At 54.0% G+C, this 21,894-nt stretch overlaps 1 protein-coding gene across 3 annotated transcripts in view; it reads right to left on the reverse strand.

Annotated features, from left to right (window-relative positions):
• NTN1 (netrin 1) overlaps positions 1-21,894 on the reverse strand; it is a 211,383-nt gene that overhangs the window by 26,918 nt on the left and 162,571 nt on the right. For all 3 annotated transcript variants that reach the window (XM_075903483.2, XM_075903482.2, XM_075903481.2), the window contains one exon: positions 635-709. In XM_075903483.2, coding sequence (XP_075759598.1) covers positions 635-709 — 75 coding nt within the window. The remainder of the gene's footprint in view (positions 1-634; positions 710-21,894) is intronic.

Here is a 21,894-nt window from a genome sequence, read left to right on the forward strand (position 1 = left end):
AAGGGACCAACAGCAAGCAGGGTCCTGTGTGAATTTCGGTGGGCTGCAGCCCCCCCATCCCTACATGGTGTAATGGGGGGGGGGTTGAGACGGCCCTGGCCTGGTGTGGGGGGCCCCGCCAGCCCCTCTGTACACACTCCGGTGACGAAGCAGCCGTGGCGACTAGTTTTCCGATTTATGTAACAATTTGAAACAGTCGCTACCAAAGCGGAGCATACAGCACTTGGGCAGTCCTGGCGACTGTTCATTGCCCGCTCTTTGAAAGCATCACCGCGTGTTTTAGGCGTGTCCTGGCACATACGTGCATCACTGCGCTTTAGAGCCCGGCTCGGGGACTCTGATTTCATCTCGAAAATATGGGGAAATAACACCAAGAGCTCGGGTTATGGGCCTGAGCGGAGCTTGCAGAGAGGAGGCTGCTGGGAACCCGGATCCCTCTGCTCCTTCTGCACCAGTCCTATAGGGTGCACCTGGCAGTACCCGTGGCCGGCCCAAGCCATGAGACTCTGCCGGGCAGAACGTGTCCAGGTTCACCCCTGTCTAGGGTTTAACCTCAGAACGCGGCCAGCGACATTTCAGGAGCGAGATCCCCTCCTCTTCCAAACGCCGCGAAGGCCAAGAACGCACAACTCACCATAGTCTTTCTTGCAGTACTTCTTCATGTTAATCTTCAGCTTCCCCTTGGACGCCTTGCAGTATGAGTCACAATCTGCAGGGGGGAGAGCAAGCGGGAGGGCAAGAGAAGATTAACAAAACAAATTAGCCTTAAAAATGCATAAAAGGCTGGGGGAGGGGGAAGCGAGAAAAGCTGCAGGCTGCCCTGAATAAGCAGCGTGCCTGTGATATCCATCTGCCAGGACCCGATTGGGTCGTCTATCGGGGCATTCAGCAAAACCTTCCTTTCTAAAGAAAGCCTTTGACAAAGGGAGCCCTCCGCCCCCCTCCCCGCCTGACGAATCCCTTTACTGGCTGCGCCGGGCCGCCTCTGCCTTCACGGGAGAGCCCAGGGCCTCCCTTATTGTGCCACCCAGCTCTTTTGAGAGCCACACAAATTCCCCCTGTTCTGAAGCTGCAAACGGGAGCCTGATTAAAGCCACAGAGGCCTCATTGTCACCCCTAACCCAGGCCTGCGGCGGGCTTTGGCATTCATTGCCGAGAGATTCGGGCTGGGGTCACGCGCCAACAAAGGAGGTCAGAGAGGAAATTAGCAGCCCATGAAGCATTAGCAAAGCCTTTTGGTGTCCACTCTACTGGAGTGTGCAAATCGAATGCCCCAGTAGGAACATTTCAGTTCTAATGGGCCCTACTGCTGTGACATGATGGTTTTACTCCGCCGAACATCAGCCTGCCTCCCAGTGCCACTAATGGGACGGCTGCTTTGGCAGGGCCGGCGACATAGGCCCTGGTTGCTGTGCTGGAGCAACGCCATCCCTAGCAGCCCACTGCATGCAGAGCTGCTCCTCCGCCAGCCGCGGCTCCTCCCGGCTCGGCTTTTGGTGAGCTTTGGCAGGGCGGTTCTACGTCTGGCCGGGGGGCCGGAGCAGCCGACACAGCAGGACGCGGCGGTGCGGCAGCGGGATAATGTCACAGCGTTACGCTGCCGTGCCAGAAGGCCAGCCATCCCGGGACAGACCAAAGGGCCGTCTAGCCTAGGATCCTGTCTGCTGACAGTGGCCAGTGTCGGGTGCCCCGGAGGGAGTGAACAGAGCCGGGACCCATCCAGTGGCCCCTCCCCTGGCGCCATGTCATGGCCACACCGCACTGTGGCACTGTGACAGTTTTCAATGATTTGGCTGTTGGCGCGACCACCATTGGCCTTCGAGGTTACCATGCAAACGGCTGCTGAGCTGCCAATGGGCCTGGGGAGGGGGCGTGTAAAGGGAGTGAGAGTTTGACTCACGCAGGGCAGATATCAGCACCCAAATACCCTCGCTGCAACGGCCTTCCCCTCCTCCTCCCATTTCAAGCACAGTTTGGTGATCCCAGGAACACGCAAATGCCACTGACATGCCACTGAGAGGCACCAGAGCTCTGTGCCTGTGCGGGCCAGGGAGAGCAGAGCAGGAAAGGGAAGCCCTGCCTGCCAAAGGCCAGGATGCTGGGGCATGAGCAGATGAGCCCTGGCGCGGTCCCAGCAGGGGTTGCCCAGGTCCAGCCGAGGGGAAGTTGCAGGTGACTCTGACACAGCATCTCGAGCGTATTGCGCTGAGCTGATGCACTTTGCTGCTGGAGAGGATCCTTCAGCTGGAATGTTCCAACCAGACCTGTGCAGTGTCCGCCCGCATCTCCTCCAGCATGGGACCCGATCTCCTTGGAGCACCACTTCCTGCCTTGTGGCTTTTCCAGCTCCATGGCCTCTTCGTGCAGGCCCCTTGGAGAACTCTGGCAGGCTCCAGTGACCCCTCATTCATTCTGCACTGGCACCCCTCCGGCTGGCCACGGACTTTGTCAAAAGCAAAATTCAACGTCCAAAAGAAACATGCAGCTTCACAGCTCCCCTTCTCTCCTGGAGCGGCAGCCTTGTCCGACTCTGCAGGAACCTAATTCTCCCCAGCTCTTGTGTCCCCAGCATCCCCTCTGCTGCCTCTGGCAAGGTCAGCTACTTTCCCAACCATGCCCCTTCCTGCTGGCTCTTGTATTGGCATTGCTTGCTTCCTCGCCGGTGGAGCTCATCCTGCAACCAGGGATGCCTGGTCCAGCCTGCACACAAGCTACCCTGTTGCACTGCCCTTACCATGGTGTCTGGAGACATCAGCTGAGATCAGGGCCCCATTGTGGTGGGACATGTCCAACCCCCTAAGGGAAAATCTAAGAGACCTTTCAAAGGACCCCGGGCAGAGAGGACACAGGCATAGCAGGGGGAAGTGACTGGGAACTCGGAACACCTTACCCACCCCGCTCTTTTCGGAGCACTGCAGAAAGGACGAGAGGTTTTTACGCCCACCAAGGCTGCTCCAGTTACAACAGCTATTGGGCGCTCCAGAACTGCTGGGGAAGTTTATTCCATGAGACCTGAAGTCAGCACTCCAGTCTGGAAAACACAGACCTCAGCCGTCGCCCCGACTTCTGCTGGGACGCAGCAGGCTTGCCGAAGTGGAAAGCATCAGTGCGTGGGGCTAGATCTTGCCAGCCTTCCTCAGCAGTGTACCCATCCTACTCCAGCAGTAGTGCCATAGACTTCAGTGGAGCAAGTAACTATTCGACAAGAGCACGAATATCAGAATCCGGCCCTGGGGTCGGTAGAACCAGTCAGGGTGCCCCTATTGTATTGCTAAATATACATGTTGCAGCCAGGAGAAAAGCAGCTGCCAGGAAGCTGAATACAGCAGGGCTACATCTACACTTGCATGGTTTTCCAGAAATGCTTTTAACGGAAAAGTTTTCCATTAAAAGCATTTGCGGAAAAGAGCATCTAGATTGGCAGGACGCTTTGCACAAAAGCACTTTTTGCAGAAAAGCGTCCGTGGCCAATCTAGATGCGCTTTTGAGCAAAAAAGCCCCGATCGCCATTTTAGCCATCGGGGTTTTTTTTCACAAAACAATACTGTGCTGTCTACACTGGCCCTCTTGCGCAAGAGGGCTTTTTCCCAAACGGGAGCAGCATAGCATTTCCGCAAGAACACTGACCATCTTACATGAGATCATCAGTGTTCTTGCGGAAATTCAAGCGGCCAGTATAGACAGCTGGCAAGTTTTTCCCCAAAAGCCGATGATTTTGCGGAAAAACTTGCCGGTCTAGACACAGCCCAGGTGCCCACCACTTTAATGCTTCATCCCACTCCAAAGGAATCTCAGCGGCAAGGTATCAGTGCAGCACCAGGCCCAGGAGCCAGGTTTTCTCAAGTCTTTAGGCACCTAGCGATGCAGACAGGCTGCTGGGGTTTCAAACTGTTCCGATGCTAACTTCATGCTCCCACGGGCTCCCATGGAGTTCCGTGCCTCGGTGCTTTACAAATCTGGACGAATTCAAAGCCCCTGATTGCAGAGCTGGCCAATGGCTTTCGTTCCAGATCCCATTTAAACCCAGAAGCAGCTTATTTTCTGATTCTGGCTGGGATGTGGCCAGAATCTCGTTAAGAGGCCAAATGATGGAAATTCTGACAGCTCATCTTCCAGACTTCTGCAGTTAGGGCATAAATCCTGCGAGATCTCAAAACTGAGCTCTGATTCCACCTACCTTCAGCCCCCAGGATCATCCTACCCCAGATCCACACCCGGCCTCATCAGCCCAACTCCAGTCACTCCTATTGTTCTTCAGACGCTTTGCTGATGGATGGGAATAAAGCTGATAGCAGTCAGGAGATGATAAATTGCTCGGTGCTCTCTAAATATGATCTAATCAAAGTTGGGGCCAGAAGCAAAATCTATCATTGAAACAACACAGTTTTCCATGCCAGAGGCCCTGCTGAGGTTCCCTACCATGCTCCCGACCTGCCAAGAACCTTTTACAGGAAAAGAATAGCCAACAGATTCTAGAAATCGTTGTGTCTCTTTGTTTTCTTCTAACGTGACCGTGAATGTCAAGCATGACTTGAAGTTGGTCCAATAAAAGATATTACCTCACCCACCTTGTCTCTCTGAGCAAGACTTGAAACACACTGGAACCGAGAGTGGATAGCCCATAAAAGCACTGGCAGAAAAGCTCTAGTTGGAATTATTTATACATCGAGACCTTGTTGCACTAACCCTCCAGGGCTGGCAGTTTGACAAACATTCAACTACCCCGTCCTCGGAGAGTTCCTGTGTAACCCTGTCTGTGAGACATCGCCTCTGGAGGGGCGGGGGTAGACAAGGGTTGCAGCTCCTAGGAGGAGTTTCTTTATGGAGGTTGCAGGATACAGAGGGTACGTCTACACAGCAGCATTATTTCGGAATAACAAAGAGCGCATCTACACAGCAGGCTTCTATTTCGAAGTAATGGTGAACAGGAGGACTTCTTACTCCTCGTGAAATGAGGGTCACAGGAGTCGGCGTAAGGGCAGTCGAAGGAAGAGTGCTCTTCCGTCAGCTTCCTGCTGGGTAGACAGCGCCAAAAGCCGAATTAAGCTCTTTCGACATCAGCTGTGCAATTGAAGTAGCTCAAGTTGCGTAGCTTATTTCGGCATTAGCCCACAGTGTGGACATGCCCAGCCTGAACTTTGCATCCACTGACTACCCTGAATGCCTTTTATCCCAATTCTTCATCATCATCATCATCATCAACAACTACCATGGGCTCACCGCCCGTTGGTGTCCGATGCTTCCCTCACTATTTCCTTCCCTCTTTCCCTGGCCAGTGCGGAGTGGCTTAGTTTCTGTAGACTAGCTCCACACCAATCTACTATATCATCTACCCAGTCTCTGTGGGGTTTGCCTCTCCTATTCGGACCATCCATTATGCCAAATACCAGGGTCTTAACTTTTCACTCATTGCTCATTCTGCAGATATGCCCGAGTAGCTGTAACTTCCATTGTAAAACCTTCTGCAGTAGGTTCTCTTTCAGCTGTATCCTCCTATATAATTCCTCGTTGGTGACCTTCTGCATCCATCCTATTCTCAGGATCTTTCTATAACAACGCCTCTCAAACGCCAATATCCTTCTCTTCGAATTGCAGGACATGAAATGGCAAGCCAATGGGTGCAATGGGCCAGACAACACCAGGCCAGCTGTTGAGGGCACATGTGGCCATGTCCAGACAGGGTTATTTTAATGCCGACAATGCTGAGGACCAGTGAAAGATTCCAGATGATGAACGCTGAAGGGAAACTTTAGGGGAATAGTCTGCAAAGAGAACAAGTCCTAAGGCCCTGACCTAACCAGAACAGACAGAGCTCTGCCCACACATATCTGGCTAAGCAACGTGCAGAGCTGAGAGAAGCAATCGGCTGCATTGAACAGGGGCTTTAGACTTGCAGGACATTTTCTGGATACAAATACACAGCGATGGTGGTGATTATCGACACCTTGCACTCCCACAGTATTTGTCATTCAAAGAGCGTTAGAAATAGTTATTCATTAGGCTTTGTAATATGCATTTCTCAGAAGAGAGATGATCTATCCAAGGCCACAGAGCAAGCTAGTAGCAGACGAGACTAAAACCCAGGAGTTCTGTCAGTCCACTGCACTGCCACATCCTGCTCTTTTTACCAAATGAAGTGACCAAAAGGAGCAGCAGGCAGGTAACAATAGGTGTAAGCTAGAGCAAAAATCCCCCCTTGGGTAAGTGACTAATGATCACTCAGGCCAAGCCACCCTGGATGGCGGAGGCTGCCTCGTGTCCGCTAGCTGGAGGGTGGCCATGACCAATAGACAGAATCCTTGATCTGGTTGCGAGCTCATTTTGGGAGGGCAACAACACCATCCTGGGCCAGAATGGTCCACAAATACCATCTCTTAGCACCAAACAGGAGACACGCCATTGGCCAAGCCAGCGGAAGCCATTCGGAGCATGTTAATACAGGAAGGCTCTCTGTCCATCTCCTATATCTCGCTCTGTTTTAGCATCAGGTCCGAAAGTCTGGCTGCTAGAGAAAGTGGGATTCACTCCAACCAAGAATCGGCCTGGGGTTTGTCTGGAACCACGGTTGGAAATGAGCCCAAATCTCTTCAGGCGCTTTAGAGAAGTTCAGCAATCTTTTCCTGTGGCTTAAACCTCCTGCCCTTCCTGATTACCAGGCTGTTCTCACTGTATGTCCAGTTGGCTGAGGGAACGCCAAGAAACCCAGCCTGGAGGGAACACCAAGAAACACCAAGAAACCCGGCCTGGCGAGGGAACACCAAGAAACGCCAAGAAACCCGGCCTGGCGAGGGCTCCAAATGCAGGAGGCTGGGAGAAGCGAGAAGTCTCTGAACACGACTGACTCTGGCCTGTCGGTAGGCACTTCCTAAATGGATAGCGCCTCGTGTCAGCAATCAGCACGTCCCAACGCCACTGGCCCTGTCCTGTTTTCAGCATGGGGAGGCCAAGTCTTGCCAGGAGAGGAAAGAGTGTAACGGTGCCCAGCAAGGAGTTGCTGGCAGCCGTGGTGTGAAAACACCCTCCCTGCGCCGTCAGCGGTGGGAATGGAGATGCCTCACAGGCCAGGTGGAACAGCTTTGCTCTTAGTTATCTACTTCTAGACTTTGGCCAGGTCCTGATTGGCTCACGCTGCTGTTGATCCACTGCTGTAATTCCACTGCAGGGAGGGAGAGCTGGGTCAGATCTCTTACTTTGCCCTCTCTTGCTTTTGCCTCCGTCCCCGCGGTTTTACTTTCTGGGCCCACGCCTTGGCTGGGCCCACCTGACATCAATGGGCCAGTTCCCCAGCTGGTGTAAAGCAGCCCAGTTCTACAGAAATCAGGAGGGCCGGATCCCAACTCGTCGCTTCAATTAAGGCAACGGGGCCAGCTCCCCAGCTGGTGTAAATTGCGTGCAGCTCCTGTGAAGTCAATCGGCCAGGTCCCGGCAAGAGCGAGTCAGCAGAGCTCTCTTGGAAATGGGTGCGGATTTACACTGGCGGCGGGGCGGGGGGGAGGGTGTCCCCTTGCTCTCCGTCTTTCACCGTCTGAGCTCTCTCTTTTCTCAAGCTGCTAGCAAACCCCCGGGAGACTCTTTCAGGCGAGGAATTAAATCCCTGCAAGAAGCCGCGCTGCGCACAACGTCCTCCTCCAGCCCAACCCAGGCACACCGAGCGCCGTGCACTGTTCCCCTCGCATTGCCTAGCCAGTAAGAACAGACTCCGCTCGAGCCATCAAACATCATTTCAACAGTTCAGACTCCGGTGGAAAGATTTACGGGGCTGTGCTCCCTTGCTGAAAGCCGATCGCCGAGCCAAGCTCCGAGGGTTGCAGGGTGTGGGGGTCGGAAACGGGGAGGAGACGCAATGTGCTGACAACTGGAATACGCTGAGCACTGCTGCAGCAGGCCAGTAAAGGGCTGTAGGGCTCGCCCGGCCTGACTGATTTCTCCCTGGGCTCTTCCTTGCCAGACACCCGTTGCCTCCCAGGCTGAATGGGGCTGTTCTGTGGAGCCACAGCGCCCGCTGGCTTCCGAGAGAGATCTGGACGGGCCTGAATCCGTCTGTCTTGCACATCGCTTGGGCTAATGAGGGCCAGCCCCTCTGGACGAAGGATCCCAGAGCCCTGCGAGAGGGAAAGCAGCCAGCGTGCGGGCTCTGAGCTGGAAGGGCAGTGGGAGAATGAAGTCCCCATTTGTCCAAGTCCTGGCAGTTTTGTCCCCTGCTCAGACTCTCTGGGCGGATGGAATCCATCCTAGCGATTTCTGAACCAAGCCAGCTGGGCAATGTTTTGGTGGCCATAGTGCTAGCGGGGCAGATGACTTCCTGGAGTGGGCGGAGTCTTTCCATCCAAAACAACCCCTTTGTGTTGAACCTTGCTCCTCCAGCAGGAACGCTGGGTTCTCCTGCCCCTCCATGCCTGACAGACGGGACCCGAGCACCCTCTCCTCCTAAACCCGACCTGCTGACGCACAAGGGTAGCCCAGCGCCCGTTTAGCAGGGAAAAACCACAGTGCAACTCAACACTTGTCTAGCAGCGTCTGTCCGAGAGCCTGAACTGCATTACAACCGGACTGGACTCACCGAGCCATGCAAACCCCCTTCACTCCACCATCCCTGCTCCTCACAGGAGAGGAGATCAGGGCACAGAGAGGCCGAAAGGGCCAGTTCTCAAGCGTGGACACCTAGGCCGTGTCCAGACTCAGGGGTTTTTTCGGGAAAAGTAGCCTTTTCCCGAAAAAATTTCCCCTGCGTCCAGACTCAAGCCACGTTCTTTCGAAATTATTTCGAAAGAACGCGGCTTTTCTTTCGATGGTGGTAAACCTCGTTTCACGAGGAAGAACGCCTTCCTTCGAAAGTTCCTCTTTCGAAGGAAGGCGTTCTTCAATGTAAAGAGGCCGTCTTCGAAAGAGAGCATCCAGACTCGCTGGGTGCTCTCTTTCGAAAAAGCGGATTTTTCTTTCGAAAGATCCGCCTGCAGTCTAGACGCGATCTTTCGAAAGAAGCCTGCAGTCTAGACATAGCCCTAAAGTCTTAGTCTTGATCTTAAATACCCATTTTAGGCTCCTAAGCTCTGATTTCAGGGACGAGATCAGCACCAAAGCAGACAGGCACTTTGTAGTTGAGGCAGGAGCAGAACGCAAGATTCCCATCTGCATGGCCTAACCACTAGCCCATGCTTCCCTCTGGGAGGAAGACAGCACTGCCAATCTCAAAGAGAAGAGAAACATCAAGAACCCCCCCCCCTACCAGAGATGATGGGAGCAGCTGGATAGTTTTCTGTGAGAACATGCCAATTAGGAAGGCAGTTGCTAAGTGTTGGTGGTAAACCGAGGAAGGGGAGTTTGCAACGATGCGATTGCTGCTGTTTGTTCTGAGCACGGTCCAAGGCCTTAGAGCAGGTGACAGGCAGCTGTTTTGTGTCCATCTCAGCTTAGTAAAATACGTCAGCAATGCATACCCAGGCTTAACCGCCCGCCTGTCCCCAGACAGAGCTAATGCTCACGCCGCGGGAATGGCTGTCATGGCTAAACACCTTGTTTGTTTTGTTAAAACTTCTTCGCTCCCAAAAAAGTCACTTTAGTGTAAAAACCAACATTTCCTTCCATCCTTTTAGGGGGTATTAAGTGCGGGTAAAAACCAGGCATTGTGCAGCCAGGTGCTAGACAACAGCCAGACCCAGCTTTACCAGCGCACCTCCTTGCTGATCTGGGCTCGCTAGTGTTGGGATGAAAACTGAGAGACCAGCAGCTTTTTTTGGTTAACGACCTAACCTGAAAATAAAAATTCAAATAAATTCAAGCCAGAATTGTTATTTTTTTGGCATTTTTTCGCTAAATCCAAAAAATCTGCAAACGTTTCCTTTAACCTAACCCAAATGCACTAATTTCCTTCCCTCCTCTGTCCTTCCCGGGCAATGTTTCTGCAAATGTAGTGTTTGTTTCCCCTCCTCCCCAATATAGTTGGAACCGTATAAGGCAGGGAATTCCCATCATGCCTAATTGCACCCTGGGTTTAGAAGGCTGACTAGTGTTCCCTCTAATCTTTTCCATCCATGTGCAGAATAATTTTTTTCATGTGCACTGAAGCATGTGTGAATGTGCACCACCACTAGAAAAACAAAACGTAGCTGTGGGCGCTCTGCTAATCTGGCAGCATCTGAATCTCTCCTGAGTGGCTGCACAAGCACACAGCTTACAGGGAACACTGACATTGCTGATGAGTGTTCACAAGGGCAGGCTAAGCTGTAAACAGGAAACTTACTTCACTTGTGAGTTAAAGGAGAGCTTCAAAACTCCACTTAATGCACACTGCAGTATGGGAAACCAAAGGCCCCTCAGATACAAAGTGTTAGAAACATTTAGATCCCCACGTTGAGACTTGGGTGCCTAATCTAATCTAATTTAGTGCCTACATGGAGCTCCAAGTGCCTACATGGAGCTTTAGGTGCGTAACATTGTGCACCCAGCTTTGAGAATCTGGCCTCCGCACATGAGTGACTGAAACTCCCCTCTCCTCCCTTCCGCACGTGGGCAAGGTTCCGCGGCACTGCGGATTGCCATCTTCACCGGACACAGCCCTCAAAAACCTCCCTTGCACGAGAAGCCGGCAGCAGCTCTACTACTAGTGCAGTCTGGGTGTCTGTGCTGGTGTGAGGTGAATCCAGGGTATGAAGTCAGGCTGTCCGAGCGCATAGCAGGGACTGGGTTTCAAACGTGAAGAGCGGGTTGGTCTGAGAAGTTCAGATCCAGACACTCCTAAGGGATGATTGGATCTGGGGTTCCGGCTCCTCTGTTCAAAAGCCAAGGCTGTAGGAAAATACAGCCCCCTCCTGCTCTCCTCAATGTTCCTGGGCTGCTGTATTGCAGATGTGACGGGTGACATGAATGAGAGGAAGGCTGGATCAGGAAACAGCGGACAGAAAATAAAATGTCCTGTTTCAATTCATTATGTATCAGAATGGCTCCTGCCCTCCTTTTTAGGGGGTTTGGAACCACCGTTGGGTTTTTTTTCTCTACTGTGCAGGTTTTAAAGCAGGGTAATGGGGGGTATCAAGTGCTTCGCGAAGGTGCCCAGCTAAGCCTGCAGAGGCAAAAGGCCGGTGTATTTGAATGTTTTTTGGTATGAAATTTGCTGCTGTGCAGGAGGCCCTGGAAGGCCCACGTAAGCCCTGTATGGGGCACTCAAATGGTACCTATGCACCCTTCTGCTAGCCCTCTGCGCAGTGGTGAATTTCACCCTTAAGCCTCGACCTCTCTGCTGAGACTCCCAACAAAGAGACCCTTCTAGTGATGGGGCCATGTGCAGCCCACAGGAACAGGACTCAGACTCACCACCTCCGTTTGCACCGACCACCAGAGAGTCATCGGAGGACAGTGACTTTTAGTCACTAGAAATGTTGATCTTTGAGCCACAGACTTTGGGGTATCCCAGGCGCTGGGCCACTAAGCCTGCCGAAAGCCTTCACTTTGCCACTGCTTTTCAGAGCCCTGCCGTTTTGATTCTCTGGCACATCACCCAGTTCTTGGTTCCATGGAACTGCCTCGCTTTCAGGTTTGGTAACCAACCCAGCATTTGCTGAAAGAGTCCCCCACATTTCACAAGGACTCTTAGGCAAATATGACCAGTGGTTCTCCCTGGTATGTTATTGTAGTGTGTGGAAACAACACAAAATCCAGGTGTAAACCCCACATCTGGAAATGGAAACCATTATTCCTCTGAGCCAAACGGCGCTATTGTGCACAGCGGAGCTGAGGATGCTAAAGCTGGAGATCAGCCTGAATGAAACTTCCACTCTATCCAAAACAAGGGGAAATTGCAGATCTAGATTTGGATCCATACCTTGGCTTTGCAGCCTGCCTCTGCTCCAAACCCTGATCTAAACCCATCTGGAGTCAATCTTGAGGCTTTGAGCCCATCTCCCACAATAACTAAGATGTAGGCTGTCTCCATAGAAGCCACACATGTGACATTCCAATGACCTAGAAACTGATCTGACGCTACGTAGTACCCTACCCGTAAAGCCAGCATGTTCTCTTGTGGATTTGTCCGCAGGCTCAGAAAGAAATGTTGCTCATCACAGTGCAGGCTGTGTGCATCTGAGCATGTGTCATTCCATGAACACATCAGATTCTGCGGATGGATTCCTTGCTAGACAAGCCAGCGCTCACGGGAAAAGCATTGGCCAACACCGCAACGGACCAGAAGAACTTTTCAGCCTTTAACACGTCAATTAACCACAGGACAGAAAGCGAAGACCCTAATCCCTTCCACCCCGGGCAAAATTCATACCTGGCGTCATCTATGGAAATCAAAGGAAGTAGAGCAGGGAGGAATTTGGCTCTGAAATTTTGAACTCTTCTTCAAGATGAGCATCCAAAGCTTTGGTCCTTTGCCCAGCACCGAAGCCACTTGCATGCTAGGGATGTAAAATCCCGTTTAATTGGTTAACTGGTTTGTTAACCAATTCATGGGAGAGCGGGCGCAGGGTGGAAGGGGGCAACTGCAGCCCCATGGGTTGGAGTGGCTCTCCCGCCACAGACGGGCCAGCTGGTTGAAGCAGCCCATCTGCAGTAGGCCCAGTGGCGCTGGAGCAGCCTGCTGCCTGGACCGAGCAGGGAGCTGTTCCAGCCCCTACCAGTTAACTGGAACCGATAAGCCTCACCCGTTGTGCCCTCCAAACTAGCCGCTGCTTTCTGTGCTTTGCTGGCCTGGGTCCCGGGAAGGAGCGAGAGGGCGGGAGGGGATGCTGCAGGAATTGCCGTTCTGTTGCGCGCTCAGCTGCTGGCTGCGGGCGGGGCGTGGTAAAGGACAAAGGGCCGTTTGCTCTGGCACTGCTGAGCATTCAGCCCGGCGGCTGGGTGGGATTATTCGAGGGGGGAGCGACACGCTGATTGCTTTCAGATTGCGCAGTGTGTGAACGGGGGAGGTGGGGCTCAGCCAAACAGGAGGCAGCATCTCTCGGGAGGCAGGCGAGACTGTGGCCACCAGGGAAGGAATATGTGTCATTCCGGTTATTTATTTTGGCCTGGAACGGATCACGTCCATTATATTTCAGAGAGTCCGTCTTTCTGGAACATAAAAGCAGGCTAGTGACTGAGACTCCCTTACTGCAGCCAGGGCCGCCGAAAGGGGAGGGGCAGCTACCCGGGGCCCTGGCGATTCAAAGGGGCCGGGGCTCCTTGGCCCTTTAAATTGTTATTGGAATGCGGTGCCAGGCGCACGCTGTGGCCATGAGGGCCAGGGGAGAGGGGGTCACACTCCAGGAGACACTGAGGGACGGCTTCTCCTGGCCCCACCCATTCTGCCTGAGGCCCCGCCCCTTGCGAAGCCTGGTGTCTTACACACCCAACTTTGCCTGGGGGCCCGCGGTGGCTGTCAGCCCCGCTGACTGCAGTCACTTTAAAAGCCATGGTCTCTGCATTGGGCTTTCTTCTGCATCACCCCCCATACCTTCAGTGCCATTGACAGGGAAGTGCAGCGTGTGACCATGAAATATGGTTATTTACAGAGGGTATGTCACACTGCATTCCTCTTTCGAGAGAGGAATGCAAATGCAGCCGAGTGAAATTGCAAATGAAGCGCGGATTTGAATTTCCTGCACTTCATTTGCATAATGGCGTCCGGACGCTTTTTGAAAATATCCGAAAGAAAAAACGCAGTCTAGATGGGATTATTTCGAAAGAAAGCCCTTCTGTCGAAATAACCCTCAAACCTCATTTTTTAAGGAGTAAGGGTTATTTCGAAAGAAGGGTTTTTTTCGAAATAACCCCGTCTATACTGTGTTTTTTCTTTTGAAATAGGGTATTCCATCGTATGGGCCAGTTACCCCGGTATAAAAGTGCTCAGAGCTGTGTAGCTTATTAAGGGGCAGCGAAGCAAAGTAAGTGACACTGGTATAAAGCGCCTTACGGCCGTAAAACCGCTCCTGCTCTAGGGCTTTCGGTTTTAAAAAGAAAGAGACAGAAAGCTGCAGCCCGCACTGACACAGTGATGCCGGTAAAAGTCCAGCCCAAAGCTAAGGGCTTGTCTATGCAAGAAAAGTATCTCGGTGGCACTAAATCAATTGGCTTTCCTGACCCGAGCTAACCCGATCGGGATGAAATGTAACCCAGTTTAGTTGTGCCTGGGGTGGGGGTTGCACCAGTTTAACGAGGCAGAGTGGTTTTGAAGTAGATCTCGTTAAAGCAATGCGCGTGGCTAGCACAGAGCAGGCTCAGCGGCGCTGGTACTGGCCGGGCTGTTCTGTGGCAGACTGGCTTTGCGCGGGGGAACCTGCAGGAAGATACGGCCCAGAACGACTCTCTTGCAGGGCAGGCAGCGTCGGATGCAAAGCGGGAGCCAGGCCCGCAGGCAGCTCCAGCCAGGATAACTGCCATTAACCTCCCTCTTGGAACAAGAAGGTGCAAATCAGCCCTCAGCAAGGGCCTTTCTTCTGGCTGAACAAGATTGATTGAAAAACAAATTGGCGCAAATAAAGCATGTAATTAGATTAAAGGCTCTTGCCCGGAGCTGCAGGGATGGAAAGGGAAGCCAGGCCTCCTGTAGGAGCCAGGGCCCATTAGTATTCCTGCAGGCCGGGGAGAAGGCCGCGTCCGGAAGAGCCTGCTTGCCCCCGTGTCGCTGTAACTCAGCAAGCAGGGTCCCTTTGGGCCCACGGAGGGGGGGGCTGTCGGAGCCATCGCCGAAGGTCCCTGCCCAGCACCTCTCTGCCTCCCCCTGCCCGGCTCTGTGAGGGGGGGCAACGGTAGCCGGAGCTTCCTCCGGGCACCACCCCGCCGCCTGCAGAGCCAGCGTGTCCATGAAGCACCCCCTGGCTGTCTCCTTCCGCCCGGCCTACCCTCAGCTTGCCAGCGGCTTTCCCTGCGAGCCTTGAGCCACGCTGCAGCCCGGCAGCCTGGCTAGCCCTGGCTAGGCGCTCTGGGAGGCTGCGCAGGGCGGGAAGGGCCGACCTCCATCGCCTGCCCCCCGACTCGCCACAGACAGAGCCGACCTCCCCGCCCGCCACCTCGCCTGCCCCCCGACTCACCACAGACAGAGCCGACCTCCCTGCCCGCCACCTCGCCTGCCCCCCGACTCGCCACAGACAGAGCCGACCTCCCCGCCCGCCACCTCGCCTGCCCCCTAACTCACCATGGCCAGGACCGACCTCCCCGCCCGCCACCTCGCCTGCCCCCCGACTCACCACCACCAGGGCCGACCTCCCCCGCCCGCCACCTCGCCTGCCCCCCGACTCACCACTGCCAGGGCCGACCTCTCCGCCCGCCACCTCGCCTGCCACCCGACTCACCACCACCAGGGCCGACCTCCCCTGCCCGCCACCTAGCCTGCCCCCCAACTTGCCAGAGCCAGGGCCGACCTCCCCCACCCGCCACCTCGCCTGCCCCCCGACTTGCCACGGCCAGGGCTGCCGTGGTGGGGGGTGGCCCAGCCTGGCCTGAACTCAGCCTGGGGCAGCCCAGCCGCAGCTCCGATTCTGCCACAGCCGGGCCTCGTCCTACTTTTCCGGATAGCCCAGCCCTGACTGTCTCCCCCAACCGAGGGACAGCCTGCCTCCTTCCCTGGCCCAGCCCTCTGTCCCAAACCCCGTCCTGCACTCCAACCACCTGCACCGGCTCAGGGCCTGTACCCCCAATTGCTCCTGCACCCAAACTCCTGCACAGAGCCTTAGGCAGGTGTGTGTGTGCGGGGGGAGGGAGGACTTAGACCCATTCTGGCCACCACAAAAAATTATACAACCCTGCCACCCTGGCCAAGGGGTTCTGAGTGTGGGAGGGAGCCTGGAGCAGACAATTGGGGTGCAGGAGGAGGTTCAAGTGCTTCCTGGCCAGAGCCTGCCTCAGGCACCCCACTTTTTCCCATCCTCCAACTCCCTCCCAGACTCTGCACCCCATCCTAAATCATTCCCCAAGCCAGATTCCTCTCCTGAACCCATATCCCCTCCGGGACCCTGCACCCCAATCCCCTGCCCGTGCACTCCCTCCCACACCCAGACCCAAGGCCAGAATCCTCTCTTGCACCCATACCCCCTACCAGACCCTGCACCGCAATCCCCTGGCCCAGGTCCCAACCCTCTCCCTTCACCCAACCTCCCTTCCAGACCCCGCAGCCCTTGGGCAGCAGGTGTAAGAGGCGGGGAAGGCAATTACCTTCCTAAACGCTCAGGCATGGCTCTACCCACATTCCGCCCCCCAGAATGCCCCACACAGCTCCCAGGCTTCCGCCACACTGAGGCTGGGGTAGGGAGCCCTCCCCATGCTCCGGGGCCAGGGAGGGTCCCCTGGGGGGCTGGAGGCTTGTCCCTGTGGAGGAAGGAGTTTGGCTTCTGTGGAGGGTGGGACTTTGGGCAGAAGGGACGGGACTGGGGAGGCTGCCTCCCCCAGCCCTATGTTCATCCCCCGCCCTGCCATGCCCCCTCCACAGAAAAATGCAGCCCTTGACCACTTACGAAAGTGTTGGAGTGGCCCCCCCATCACAAATTATTGCCCACCCCTGCTCTAGCCCTTATGGGGCAAGCCCCCCGCTGACAGCCCACGAGAGCCTGTGCTCCCTTGCTGCCTTTTACGGTTGAAGCTGCCCCAGTCCCTGACTGCCGATCCGATGCTCGCCCCCACGGCAGCCCTGCTTCCCGATATCTCTTTGCCAGTTGCCTGAGCCATGCTGGGCCGCCGTGGACTGGATCGATTACACCCTGTCCAGCCAGCTGCAGCTGCCTTGGCTACTTCTCTTTGCTTTTGCCTTTGTCAAACCGCAAGAGCCCCGCCTCCTGACTCCTCCCAGGAGAAAGGGATCAAATCCCTGTGATCAAAGATTCTTTATGGGCTAAAGTCTAGACAGTGCTTGGTCCTGCCATAAGGGCGGGGGACTGGACTCGATGACTCTCGAGGTCCCTTCCAGTCCTAGTGTTCTATGATTCTATGATAAAGGGGAGTGGGGCAGGATGGAAGAGATCAGCCTGCAGCAAGGGCCTGGAAAACGCCCCATAAACCCGCTGAAAGGTGCGAATGATTGAACGCAAGGCTCTGGGCCGGGTGAGCCGGCAGCGTCTACACTGCAGCTGTAATGTCAGGCCCAGGTGGCCAGATGCACTTGTGCTCTGCTTGGACTAGCAATACTGCCACAGGAGCATTTAGGGATCTGGGGCAAATGTGTAGGGATGGCACTTGGTCCTGCCCTGAGGGTAGGGGGCTGGACTTGATGATCTTTCGAGGTCCCTTCCACCTATATGTGATAGATAGGCATGTACACACACATTTGTACACCTGCACAAAGAGACACATGCACCCACGTGCTCAGAGACGGGTGCAGATATACAAGTACAGAGCCATGTACCCATACAGTGAGCTGTCAAGCTACAATTTAGTCCTGTGAAACTTACAAAACACTTCACTGCAGCCCAAACCACATTCCGTCCCCAAGGGAACACAGCTGGGAGCTTTTTCCGGACAGCCATCCCAAGCCACAACCCTTCTTCCTAGTCCTGGTTTGAAGAGCAAGAGCCCCAAACTCATGCTCCAACTGCTGACACATTTCAGAATTCCTTACTACAGCTGCCCTCCAGGATATGGATTCATAGAAAGCTCAAGGCTGCATGATTAAATAGGAAACCATCTGTCCTCAGTAGCACTGGCCGCTCTGTAAATTGCCAGCCAGACAGCAGGTCTCTGTCAGAACCGGCCACGCAGGGTACCAGCGCAGTGAGGCATGTACAGACAGAAAAGTTGTAACCAAGAGGCAGAGTCCCTTGCTCACTGGAATACATGGAAAGTTCCTCTTTAGAGGTGAGATGAACATTTCAATCCGTCAATTGCTGTACTTATAACCCAGGATCATTAGCCGCATACACACAGGCCAGAATTAGTTGCGTAGAGAAGACACTGGTGTAAATCCAGAGCCACTCCACTGACATCAACAGAGTGACTCACATTTATAGCGGGGAATCTTAAAGCAGAGTTTAGCCCATAGAGTTCAACATAAACATATTTAAAAATATTTATACTCTTTCTCCTTTCGTTCCCCTAAACCGAGGCCTGGTCTGTGCATAGAAATTGCACTGGTGTATTAGTTTACAAACCAGTTTAACTAACCCTGTTTAGAAAATTCCCGTGTGGGCTGAGTCTAGCTTGGCATGATTTTCCGGAAAAGTTTTCCATTAAAAGCATTTTTGGAACAGAGCGTCTAGTTTGGCACGGACACTTTTCCGCAAAAGCACTTTTTGCGGAAAAGCGTCCGTGCCAATCTAGACGCGCTTTTCCGCAAAAAAGCCTCGATCGCCATTTTCGCCATCGGGGCTTCTTTGCGGAAAACAAATCTGAGCTGTCTACACAAAAGCTTTGCGCAAAAGGGACTTTTGCCTGAACGGGAGCAGAATAGTATTTCTGCAAGAAGCACTGATTTCTTACAGTAGGAAGTCGGTGCTTTTGCGGAAATTCAAGTGGCCAGTGTAGACAGCTGGCAAGTTTTTCCGGAAAAGCGGCTGATTTTCCGGAAAAACTGGCCAGTCTAGACACAGCCATAGGGTGGTTTAAAACTAGCTATTGTGGCATGGTTACAGAATTCCTGGTCCTCCACAATTACCGGGGGGACCGGCATGTCTGTGTTGCAGCAGGGAGCTTTGAAATGTTGGAACTTCCTTGTTTGGGAGCTATCCCGGCGCTGGTTAAAACATGGCTCTTGGTGTCTGGGTCTGTGTGGCATCAGGAGTGAACCCCTCTCTCCAAAGAAGGGGTTGTGGTGCTTGCAGGCCGCGGGCCCCATGTCTCACCTGGACAGACAGGTGCAGCTGCACAGCTGGAATCTGCCTGGCTCACTTGGAGGTGAATATTGATAAACCAGGTATGAGAATGATAAGCAAGAGGGCAATGTCTGGACTGTATCAAATGCTTGTGAGTTGCTGCCTGTATTAATCTTCATCGTAATATCTGTGTTCACATTGTAATATAACGCTTGAGTAGCCACCTTGTGAGCCTAACGAGGTGAGGGATGTTAATTAGTGTGAAGAGCGGCTCTTCGACAGAAATTGTAACGTACCTTTCAAAAGAGGAGACCTATGGATACCAGACAGGCGCTGGACAGACCTTACAAATGCCCCACCTCTGGACTGCGGGATCACCAACAAAAGGACTAACAACTCCTATTGTTCAGTGGCATAGTGCGGGGGGGGGCCCTCTCCACTTCCCCGTCATCCCTCAGCTCGCCTGCTCCTCCTCCACCTGTTGTTGCCGGCTGGAGCCTCCTCCCCACCTCTCGCCCGACCCTCCTCCATCTCCGCCAGTGGGTTAGTGCATAGGGACCCAGAGGGCAGGGGAAGATGCGGTACAGGCTCCCCCTGCCTCTTCCCACAGCTGGGCTCAGCCGTGTCCCAGGTCCAGGACCCTGCCACACGGCGGGGGGTGGGCACAAATTTTGCCTTTTCCCCCCGGTGCATAACACCCTCTCTGCACCTCTGCTATTGGTGTATTGCTCTCCTCTCTGTGGAGATGGGTCATGCATGTGGACCCTTCTCAGAGCACATGGAAGCAGGGGTATGAAATCCCCACACTAAGGATCTTTGTGCTGCTTGGACTTCAGGGGTCAAAATGATTCTAGGCATAAGCAACAGAGCCCCAGGGTATGTCTACACTACCCCGCTAGTTCGAACTAGGAGGGTAATGTATGCATACCGCACTTACTAATGAAGCCCGGGATTTGAATTTCCCGGGCTTCATTTGCATAAGCGGGGAGCCGCCATTTTTAAAACCCCGCTGGTTCGAACCCCGTGCAGCGCGGCTACACGGGGCTGGAACTAGGTAGTTCGGACTAGGGTGCCTATTCCGAACTACCGGTACACCTCGTTTCACGAGGAGTAACAGTAGTTCGGAATAGGAACCTAGTCCGAACTACCTGGTTCGAGCCCCGTGTAGCTGCGCTGCACGGGGTTCGAACCAGCGGGGTTTTAAAAATGGCGGCTCCCCGCTTATGCAAATGAAGCCCGGGAAATTCAAATCCCGGGCTTCATTTGCAAGTGCGGTATGCCTACATTACCCTCCTAGTTCGAACTAGCGGGGTAGTGTAGACATACCCCCAGCTATTTAGCCTGAGTTAGCCCTCAAGAGTCAATAGAAGTTGCTGATGATGGATGTCTATGTTACCTTTTGAACCCTAAGGCAGTAACTCACTTGTGTGACTACATTTCCTTGTTTTAAGCGTGTAAATAATTCTCTAATTTCCTTTTCCTATTTAATACATTTTATATAGCTTTTTATAGGACTGGCTATAAGCCAATATACATTTGGGACTAGCTAAAGCTCTTCAGATAAAGGGTTATCTCTTACACCCACAATTCTTAGTTGGACCCAGATCTAACACTAGCAAAACCAGAATGCAAGAAACTATACAGAACAGCAGTGAGACTTACACGGCAGCAGCACAGCACACAATGCTGATACGGTCAAGAGAAAAGACACGCATGAGAAAGGAGCAGTCAGACCAAATTTACAAGGAAAGCCGAGTGCACATCTACACAGGGGGAGACCAAAGAATCTTATTAGGAGGAAAACTTGGAAAAACTCTAAATGTGGCAAGAAACCAAGCTTCTAGGGGCAAGTTCAAAACCCACAGGACACGTCTGTTGCTGCAGCTGCGTCTGCTGAGCATGACTGAGGCAGGGTCCTCGGAACACAAGGCAAAGAACAGGGCTCTGAGCTTGGGGCTATGAAGCAGACAGCCCCAAGGACCTGCCTCTGTAGTGAGGGAGCTTCAAACCCATCGCATGGGCCTGCTGAGCCAGCTTTTTGGCCTCTGCCTGAGAGAGAGCCCAGGAAGGACCTTAGAGACCTGGGGGCAACCTGGAACTGACAGACCTTCTGCTCCTTACCAGATCCGTCCCTCCACTGGTGTCGGGTCAGAGTTCCTGCAGGCTGCCCTGGGGTGGACGCTGCCCAGGGTAAGAACACCCCACAGGGAAATTCACCAGGCAGCCTGGCCGGGCGCTCTCTGGGCAAATGCAGTGTTGAGGGTTGGAGGCGATTTGACAGCTCTTGGCCCCAAATGGCTGAAATACCATGAGCTGAAGCCAGCAGGTAGCGCCTGTCTAGCCTTGGCTCCGATCGGAAGCTAGAAGCCCAGCGAGCAGCCTGGCTCTGGGAAACCCAATTTTCCCCGAACCAACGTTCAAAGGGCAGCAGGTTCCAGGGGCCAATGCTGAGGAAAGGGCCTTGGTTGTGGTCTGCTCTGAGCCCTGCAGTATTTGCATGCTGCCTTGCTGAGGGTGCTGGAAATCCATGACTGGAAGCACCATCTGTCAGTGAAGGAAACAGCCCCGGGTACTTCAATCCACTTCCAAATACGAAGCAACCCCCCCCCGGTGGACCTCTTTAGTGCACGCCCCAAAGTCCCTTCGCCTGTGCCCCTCCCGAAGGCTCCCGCCACAGAAATGCTCCGTTCCTCCCGGGCCACAGGAAAGCTGGGCCTGGCTGCCGTGCACTCGGAGGGGACTAACACCGAACGCCAGCAGGACTGCTCCCGAGACAAAATAAGGACTTTTGCTTTGCAAAGAGGTGGGGTCGGTGCGGGGAGGGGCAGGGCGGTGCACTTCGGAAGGCCGTCCGCACTCAATCCCCCTGCCCTCTGCCTCCGGGCATGATAGCCCTTTGTTGCAAACTCACAGCCGCCACCTAGAAAACCGAAGCAGAGCCAAAAGAGTAAGAACTGGAGGGGGAGAGGCAGACAGCTTTCCTTTGTGCTTGCTGGGGAGTCCCCCAGACCCCTCCCAGCCTTCTAACCTTTGGCCCAACCTTTGGCTTCCTGCATTGTAACGGGATCCCATTGTGAGGTGGTATTGTTCAGAGGAGTCGGGTGTTAAACATGCATCAGCAAGGGAGCCTGGAGTTAAAAAGGCAGCCACAGGTGGAGCCAATGACAAGGCCAATGGAGCCATG

Source organism: Pelodiscus sinensis, chromosome 20, assembly GCF_052426305.1.
Source record: "Pelodiscus sinensis isolate ZL-2025 chromosome 20, ASM5242630v1, whole genome shotgun sequence".
Lineage (NCBI taxonomy): Eukaryota > Metazoa > Chordata > Testudines > Trionychidae > Pelodiscus > Pelodiscus sinensis.